A 10,000-nucleotide genomic window follows, 5' to 3' on the forward strand; every position below is an offset into this window, starting at 1 on the left:
CTGGCAGCTTTGGCTGGGCTCGGGGACAAAGCCCTCAGAAAGGGGCCCCCACTCAATACATTCAATTTAATGAAGACCTAATTCTGGGCCCCATCTCTCCGTGGGCTCATGACAATTGTCCCCTTTGTCCCCCCCCCGCCAGCTTCCCTGCAGGCAGGCGCCAATGCTGCTATGAATCCCACCTCTGTCTGAGGGAGCAAAAGATGTGGATATTAAAAAGAGAATGTGGGTGTTTGTGAGGGTGCAATGGGTCAATATTAGAGCGCATGTTTTGAAGGAGTGAGCCATTGATATTAGAGGGTGTTTGCAGGTGTCGCTGAGAAGAAGAACCTTTGGTTAGCTATGCAAACGAGCCTGAAAACGGGAACCTGCCTGCGGGGAGGTAAGATGTTGATATTGCAGAGTGTGAGGGAGTGAGACGATGATACTCAAGAGTGCATGCGTGGGTGTTTGTTATTTCATCGATGTAAGACCCTGTTTGTAGGTGTCCATATGTGGAAGAACCATTTTCATCAGAGACGGGTCTCGATGCTGAAGGACCCCTGTGTGTGAAGTGTCAATATTAGTGTGGATATGTGTGGGCGTCCATATGTAAGGGATATTTGTAAACAAGACCAGCTGAAGAGGCTCATTGATTGGCCATCGGCCAGGAGTCATGATTGCTACTAAGGGATTTTTCTCTCACATATTGTTTGTTTGACTTAAAGTCAATAGCTCTGTTTTTTTGCCAATCATGGGGTATTTGCTGTAATCTGTAAACTAAACTTTCGCCAAATGAATTTGGTCATCTGCAAAGCTAAGCGTGGATTTATCAAAAAAATCCTTGTGCATGATTGGGGAAAGACTTGTCTAACTCTTGCCTAAATACAGTTGAAATGTACAGAATCAGTGTTGATGAGTGAGTCCATGCGAGCGGCCATTGTTGTCTGAAACAACTGTCACATTTCACTTGTTTTTCCCTTCTCCACTACTGATTGGTTCTACTGCATTTTGGTTTGGGAGCAGGACGAAGTTCACAAAGCTGAGCGGATATACACAAGGGTCCGGCAAGAGGCAGGCTACATTTGCGAGTAAGGGCAAAACAAACATTTATTTTAGTGTTATAATATGTATATAGTTATAAACTTAGTTATATATTTTTTCATATTAACTAATTCATTATAAAAATGTATAACAACTATTTCACTAATGACTACCACAATGTCTTAATCAACTGATCTCTGAACTGAGTGATACCTGTGTCACTGCTCACTGGAGCAGCATTGCTTAACGTACCAAATGCATACAGTATATACGGTAGTTTAAACTGTCTCTAGAACTTGTTGTAATATTTGTAATTATAATGTAAAAGAAACAAAATCCAACTGACTGTATCTCCGATGCTTAGTCCGGAGCAGGATTTGACCCCAGGGAAGACCTCTCCGTTCAGGCAGGTGGCGTTGAAGAAAAGGGACACCTCCTCTGGAAGACCCAGCAGCTCCAGCTCCACCTTAGAGCGGATGTTCTGGAAGTACAGGGCAAAACAGGTCATTCAGGAGGAATAATATCAATGCAATCAAAAAGATGCTGCGAAAATCCTACGAACAGTGATTAACTAAGTAAGTAATTAACAGAGGAGTGACTTTTCTAGAAGCCCAGGAGAGGTCATTCATCAACTGTCCCCAAAATCATGCGACAAAAAACAGCGTAACTCTAATACTACTGAAAAAGTAGTTTAATTGTTGGAGATGATTTAACAAAGCTTGTTAGAGTCACAATGACAATGACTGTGCTAGTAAAGAAGGTCTTCAATCTCATGGTAAAGTTATAGTAAACCTTGACGTGTTCCAGAAACAGAACCGAGTGCAATGTTAGGTAAAGGGTTTATAGCCATGGAAAGGGTGTTAAGTATTGGAACATAGCCATGAAAACGTTGGTCCTCACTGCATAGGCATCCTTGATGAGTTGGATGATGTTAGAAGAGTCCCTCGAAAGCGTCCCAACAGTTGTGCCAGGAATGAGTTCACTGTAGTTCTTCAAAATGTGAGAGAGAGAGAGAGAGAGAGAGAGAGAGAGAAGCAAATTAAATTTGTGATGTGATGTTTTATGTGATCCTGTAGTTTGATTTTGTCTGTAGTGTCTTGTTAGTTTTGTCCTCTGTCCTTGTACTTTCTTTTAACTTTTGACTTGCTGCCTGCCACTCTTGGGCAGGACTCCCTGAAAGAAGGGCCATTGTGGCTCAATGGGACTTTTTTGTGGTTAAAAAAGGGTTAAATTAAAATAAAATAAAAGATCAAATAAATCAGTTAACCTATTGATGGCTAATGGCACAAATACGTATACATCAGACACGACAAGAGTGACACCGGCGACTTAAGTAATTGACTTTGAATGGAGACACAAAAGCGATTTGTCTGACAAGAGGCAATTTCAGTGACAGTTTGTAATTTAACTTCAGCGGATATTATGATAACTAGCTATGATGCGGTTCAGCAACAGCCACCGCAGCCAACTGAAATGTCTGAATACTTTTATTCTGCTCTTAACGGGCATAGCCTACTTAATGGGCTTTCATTGCTCGTCTTACTCTTGCTATGAAAACAGGCCAGCGATTCCTTGTAGCTTAGGCCTAGGTCTCTTCTGGCATATTTGCGGGGGAAGGCACCTGCAAAAAATGCCTGCCAAATGCCTGAGCCCTTTTGGGGAAAAGGTGCCCTAAACCTATACAAACCTAAATATCTCAGCCTCCGAAGCATATAAAAACATGTTTTATATACAGTAGATGTTAGACCCCCCCCCTAACATTTCTTACTCTAATATGAATGCATTTAACATGTCAATTGGCATGTCTGATACTAATGTATGGATGCAGTGTACACATGGAATAAGTTGAAAAGCTAAGACCTTCATCTTGCATTAGAATGTGTTCAATGAACTCTAACACGCCCACATTTGTATACAAAAAACCCTCAAATCTCATGAGCCTGAATGCTGCATCCAAGCAGCTCCAGGCGTCTGGGTGAATGAATGCTGTGTATACGCAGCACACTGTCACTGACCACAACACTTCACGAGAGTGGAACATATTTATTACAGCAGGAAGTATATTTAACTCTTTAACATCCTGTTGAAGAGGATGGAGCTATCAGTTTCAACAGAATTGATTTCAATTCCGCAGTAGAAAAGTATCATTGGTGTGTTTCTCACATTCACGTCTCACTTTGCTACCTTCCACCAACCTATCTCTCGGGGTCTTTGTAAGCAATGTAATGGCATTGTGCATTGTGACACATGTTCAATATTTTGTCAGTATATACTGTACTCGTTATTTGTAGCATCTGGGCAGATCAACACGGATCAGAGGACTAATATTCAATATCTAGTCGAATGCTTCAATGATTCACTGTCAATATACAATGTACATTGTACACAGCTAGCAAGCAATATGCTGAATACTAGCACTAATTTCTTTTAAACCTTTTAGAATGAATATCAGTAAACCAGACTAGTGTAAACCCTTTGTAATGTTGTAATGGAACATGAGCTCATGGTTCGTGCAAGGTTGGCTTACTTTGTAAAGCGGTTCCACATAGCTGGTGACTGCAAAGATGAGGTTGATGTTGTTCTCAGATAGCTTCTCCGTCATGAGGGCCAGGGAGGGATAATCCTGTTGGGCAAGACACAACTGTTATGGACAAGAACACGCACAACGCCTAGCTCTATTGTCCCTATATAAGTCTGTCTCTATATCTCTCTCTCTCACACACACACACACACACACACACACACACACACACACACACACACACACACACACACACACACACACACACACACACACACACACACACACACACACACACACACACACATTCTGTCTCTGACCTCGCTTTCTCTCTCTTTCTCAAACACTCAAACACACACAAGCTACCTCCTGCTTCCTCTTTATCTCTGCGTCTATCTATCTCTGTCTCACTCACTCACTCACTCATGTAGTACACACACGCATGCACACACGAACATGTGCGCACGCACACACACACACACACACACACACACACACACACACACACACACACACACACACACACACACACACACACACACACACACACACACACACACACACACACACACACAGACCAGTGCCACACTACTGACCAGTGTAGTGGACATGGAGTAGTTGTTCTGCTCGTCCAGGTGACAGTGGCCGTCATTGGGCTGGATCACCCCAGCGATGCGCCCGTCCAGCGCGATGTGCGTCTTAGCATCTGTGGTGAAGAGCAAGAGGTGCGAAGCATCTGGCCTCCAGCCTATTTTGTCCTAGAGAGAAGAGAAAAACAGACTTGATTTTTGGAGGACATTTTTCTGTCTTGCTTTGTATGGTCTGGTTGTGGTTACCATACGTGTTGTAGACCCTTAATGCACGGCGTACCACCAGTGGCACGCTGTCAGTCATTGAAATGTTAATTACCATAGTACTACTCTACTATGACATAACACAGTAGCCTGATTATCATCGCCGTTAAAATCTCTTTGAGACTTGGTCTGACCAAGAGCATAACAATTAACATTTCCCAAACGGCATGGCTGACCCGCCTCCCTTGGTTTGCTTATGGTTGTTTGCTTACCGACAAAGTGGGAGGAGTTCCCGTTTCTTCGGAAACTCAGAAAGTACTTGCATTGCTCTTGACCTGAATAGTTGCAACGCTGAAAGTGTTGCGTCACTAAGAGGGCACAGCCTGGCTAATAACACAGGGTCTTTGGTAATGCACTACGACTCGGTCATTGCCATTCTGGTAACAACAAATGTATACATTAACTGTATAAGGTTAAAGCCACATTTCCAGAGTCTATATACTGTTTTCTTCAGGATGGGACAAGATTTCATTTTTGTTAAGCGTGTGTCAGAGTTAACTTCACTAAACACCATCCCATAGTGACCCCTGCATTTGAACCCCCTGGAGAGTAAACAGTGTCTTTCATCATGTTGTGTTTTGTGCTGTCTGTCAATGTCTGGGTATGAGTGGGTATGTATCTACGTATGTGACTGTCATCAATGTCTAGTATGTCAATGTTCAATGGTGTCTTGATGTTTGTTATGAATGCCTTATGTATGCCTGATGTAGGCTGTGACAAGACTGCAATGGTGGTGAGAACAAATTTCCCCTTGGGGACAATAAAAGTCCATCTATCTATCTACTGAGTGAAGTAAGTCAATGCACCTGGCTAATACAGGCTAATGCAGCTAATCCTAGTTGAGGAGACACACTAATTGCTCTGAACAGAGTCCGGTTATGGTTGCCCCTTTTTCAGAAGCCACATTCACAGAATGACTTACTGTAAGGCATCTTCTGACCTGTTGACTTAGGACTGAGTTAGAAAATACTGCAACATTTTTGTTGTGTGCAAGGCAGCATGCGGGTGCATGCAATTTGAGTGTGTAGGGACAGAAAGGAAATGATTCAGTAAGCAAACAGACAAACCCTTGCCACAACCTATTAACATAGGTTTCATCACAACTGTGATGACTACTGTAAGACTGGGCACACTGGGATTAGCACACAATTTCACAATTTCCTTCATCACACCCATTTAATCTCTGGCCAGTGTTCAACCTAAATAGGCATGTGTGGTACAAATATGGACTATGGACAGCAAGTGGGTGTGTGAGTCAGCATGCATGTGCGTGTCAGAATGTGTGTGTGTGTCTGTGTGTGTGTGTGTGTGTGTGTGTGTGTGTGTGTGTGTGTGTGTGTGCGCGTGTGTGTCCGTGCGCGTGTGTGTGTGTGTGTGTCTCTGTGTGTGTGTGTGTGTGTGTGTGTGTGTGTGTGTGTGTGTGTGTGTGTGTGTGTGTGTGTGTGTGTGTGTGTGTGTGTGTGTGTGTGTGTGTATCTGTCTGTCTGTCGGTATACAAGAGCTTGTCAGTGAGAATGTGTGTGTTTCGTATGTGTCCGTAGTCTGGCCTGCGTGTCTGTGCATGCATTCATGTGGCTCCCTCAGACGAGTATGCTGCTGCTTATGACAACATTGTAACCAGATAGAGTAGATAAGAGAGAGGTTCCATTGGCCCATTGTTTCCGGGTTCTATTATTGCAAGGGGGAGGGGGGGAATCCCGCTTTAGGCAGACCTAGGCAGACCTAAGGACTGTTCTATTCAATGCTAGGAGTATTATGACACGCCCCTTTAGGCAGACCGGAACCTGGTCATGTTAGGTGCCCATAGCCACCTATTACAATGGCATATCTCTATATACTGAAAGAATCTCTGTTGTTACCTTGCAGACCACAGCTTGCATAATGGCGTCAAAGCCGCCCTCAGGTGAGTCCCTGTTGCGAGACACCTGCTGCTTATCGACCTCCTCTGTGAAGCGCCCCACCTCCTCCGTCAGCGTCAGCACATGCTTGTAGCCGAACTGGCGCAGACATGTCCGGTCAATCCTTCATGTCCCAACAAGACCGGCAGAGAGAGAGAGATGGGAGGGAGGGAGGGAGGGAGAGAGAGAGAGAGAAAGAGGAGAGAGAGAGAATGAGAGAGATTATTTGAAAATATCAAAACAACAGAGACCGCAGACAGCACCACCACCCCTGTCTTGGATTAAGGATTATGTCTATCTTGAAGACATGCCTTGGTTTTTACATCATAGAGGCACACCTAATTGTGACAGATACCTTTCATTTCAGTATGAAATCCATTTGTCAATGAAGTACTGGATCTTGATTTCATGACATAACAGCCAACTGATGCTCATACACACAAAGTGACTTTCAGTTACAGGTAAAAGGTACAGGCCATGGAGTACTGTATGTAGGTTAACTCTAACCCGCATTCGTCCAAGCCTGGCTATCATAACTGCAACTCCAGATTTAACGGTATTCATCCATTGCTCACTTTGACGCAAGCCGTACCAACGGATTCAATTCATTTTCAATGAAATCCAGCCGATCGTCATCGCCGTGCTAGCAAAGTATGTTGGGATTCCGGCACAGCGAGCGTGGGACCAGCGTCACGTCAAAAAGTTGAGCTCCCTTGAAGTTTATGCAAATGGCCACGGCTGCCGTTCTGCGTTACCCAATTACTGTTGAGCACATGGATATGTCCCATGATACCTGTGGTCATCACGAAGGTGCAAGTAGATTTTTGACAGCTATCGAACTTATGGATGTACAAAATATAGACTACAAACAACTATGATGCATGTGCTTATGGTGGCTGGGTTCAAATGATTATGTTCGATTTCGACCGTAAGCATAACAACATGAGGGCAAGCTGTGTGTAAAAAAAACACATGACCAGAGGTCGGTAAGAGCACATGTAGCTGTAATTTAGGGGCAGTTGGTTTGCTATATCGAAAAAAAACCGGCTAGAAATGTAGATTGATATACTTCCTGTATATAACTCCCGGGCCACGCGAGCTGTAGTAGCAAAACGTTGACACAAGGGTATCCAATCCGTCGAGCTGCGATAACATGACGTGGTAATGGATGCGTACTGTAAGTCTGGCTTATTCCGTTGTCCAATCACCGATCAGGAGTTTGCACAGGGCATACTTAACTCGCATTCATGAAATACCTTCGCATGCTACTGGTTAAAGACGAAGTCTATCAGACCACCCTTTCTCTCTGTCACGTCCTAGCGGAACTGTAACCTCTTTGTGTAGATGAGGTCGCCGGCGGGCCTAGTATTCACTATTTGGTGAAAATACTCAACTACATCACAACAACATTGCTATAACATTACAGAGAGCTTTAAGTGACAGATTAAGACATAGCCATTACAATTTTGGTGACAGTAAGGTTATAACAAAGGCTCTGCACAAAGGCGTTAAACACACCCCATCAAGCCACTGGAAATGCTCAAAATGTATACAAGGGTTCTAAATTTTTGTTTTCTCCTGGCTGTGCGACACTAGCTACGCACAACTCAACCTCTGATTGTTGGAAACCGCTGTCGGTCAAAAAATTAGATCACGTGGTTGGCTGCCATTGTCTTACCCCTCCTCACAACATCGTGTTTATAACATTTATTTAATTTATGTCCTACTGGAGACATTGAGAATGGACGAGCTCCGAAATGTCTCAGACTTTATAACCTCAGACTTTTGTTGTTTAATTTTGGCTTCAATACACTTTTTCCACACAAGCCTTGTGTGCGCCTCCTTTTTCCATTATCTTGAGTATAAACACGGTGAACCCATGTATTGTTCTCCTATCTCATTTGAAAATCTGAGATGTGTAAATCTAAAATGTGCAGGGTCACGGGTACAATGGGCAGGCCCAGGGCAGGCCACATTCATCCAGACGCAAACGGACGCACCCGTGGCAGGGGTTTTCGATGGCCTCCTCCGGGAACATGTACATGTAGGGGGAGAGAGGCTTGTCCACGAACGCCCCGAAGCCCATGCGCAGGTTGCTGGTCTTCTCGCCCATGGCGGCCGCCAGCTCGTTGCCGAGGGTGCGCAGCTGGTTCAGATCGTCCCTCATGGAGTAGGACAGGTCCATCAGATAGTAGAGGTCCACTGGGTAGTCGGCCACCTGCCGGACGGACACGGTGAAACGCTTGGCATCACCTGAGGGAGGCAGGAAGGAAGGAGGGAAGGATGGAGGGAGGAAGGAAGAAAGAAAGAAAGAAAGAAAGAAAGAAAGAAAGAAAGAAAGAAAGAAAGAAAGAAAGAAAGAAAGAAAGAAAGAAAGAAAGATGTTCTTCATTTACAATAAGGCTGTTGTACAATCACTCCAATGGCGACTTGCCAAGGGCAAACTATACATACATTAATCAACAAAGGGAATCATCTACAGAAGATGACTGAGGTGAAATTCAATGTTCAATACATAGCACAAAGCGCTTATGTGACAATGAAAGAAAGAAAGAAGGAAATAAATAAATAAAGAAAGAAAGTGTAAGATCCCCCCATATGGGCCCTGACAAAGGGGCACTGAATTCACAGCGCCGGTGGCTCACGGGCATGGTATTAACATTTGTTTGCGTTTCTTTTCCTTATTTCAACGCCTTTGTTTACAACCTATCGCCTTTGTTTTACTACTCTGAGTTTTCTGTTGACTTCAAAGATAAACATTGCATATCTGACATCTGGATCTCAAAAGCACTGTGTGACAGAAGGCCCCCTTCTGGGGAACCGCCCCAAAACCTCCGGTCACCTGTATGCATTGCGCACCTCCCGGCGTGAAAAGCGCGCACCCCCCGGTGTGCGTTCCCAGCGCATCTCGGCCATCAGCCGTTTGTTCATGTATGCGCGCACCTCCCGTGCCCACGCAGGGACTGAAATTCCCGCCAGATCCAATATGCGTGGTTTAAATGCTTACTATGATGTGTTTGAAATTCTATGCATGTGTTTGGTATCAATCTGATGGAAATACTTCGGGTGGTGAACAGGTCTTGGTTTTGAAACTGTCATTAGTGAATTTATTAAAGATTTAGAATCATAGGATTTGGATACGGTGTTGGTTACAACCCAACCCCGCGCCATTGTGCTAAGCCCAGCCCAGGTAAATGCCGGCACGTCATTGGTCCCTGGCTGGGGTCGTCCCACGAGGTACCTAGGTATTAAACTTTGGTGTAATGATCAAATCTTTGAGTTTAAACCCCGCTAAAGGGCTCCCGTGGACCTAGTGTCCATGTAACCATTTCCTCTTAATTAGGTGGCATTGACTTTTTCAACATTGTACTTTGTCGTATAATTAGGTTTGTCTTGTAATAAAACTTTCATTAATCTATCTTTGCTATAGATCCCGTTTATTCCTTCATAAGGTTATTGTACTGTCGAAACGTAGCAGCTCCAAGGACATTTCTCCATGTGGAGTGGGACGCTATACTTCGGGTCAGCCTGATTGTCAATGGTGTCTACTTAGGATAAAAATATGTTATCGTAAACTGGAACTTAAGCGGGGTGATCAGATCTTTTGAGTGTAGGCCTAGTTCTTGACATACACCTCTCGCTTCCTATTGCAGTCGAATAGGAGTTAAGTGTATGGGACTTAGGATCTCATAAGTGGTACCTTC

General features: G+C 44.1%; 1 protein-coding gene across 1 annotated transcript in view; it reads right to left on the reverse strand.

The window, feature by feature from the left end:
- LOC134435729 (integrin beta-3-like) overlaps positions 1–10,000 on the reverse strand; it is a 27,693-nt gene that overhangs the window by 14,419 nt on the left and 3,274 nt on the right. Inside the window, exons 4-9 of the mRNA XM_063184778.1 lie at positions 8,297–8,549; positions 6,258–6,420; positions 4,141–4,302; positions 3,551–3,646; positions 1,924–2,013; positions 1,370–1,504 (exon numbers count right to left, since the gene is read on the reverse strand). Of these exons, the coding sequence (XP_063040848.1) occupies positions 1,370–1,504; positions 1,924–2,013; positions 3,551–3,646; positions 4,141–4,302; positions 6,258–6,420; positions 8,297–8,549 (899 nt within the window). The remainder of the gene's footprint in view (positions 1–1,369; positions 1,505–1,923; positions 2,014–3,550; positions 3,647–4,140; positions 4,303–6,257; positions 6,421–8,296; positions 8,550–10,000) is intronic.

Source organism: Engraulis encrasicolus, chromosome 2 (genome assembly GCF_034702125.1).
Source record: "Engraulis encrasicolus isolate BLACKSEA-1 chromosome 2, IST_EnEncr_1.0, whole genome shotgun sequence".
NCBI classification, from domain to species: Eukaryota; Metazoa; Chordata; class Actinopteri; order Clupeiformes; family Engraulidae; genus Engraulis; species Engraulis encrasicolus.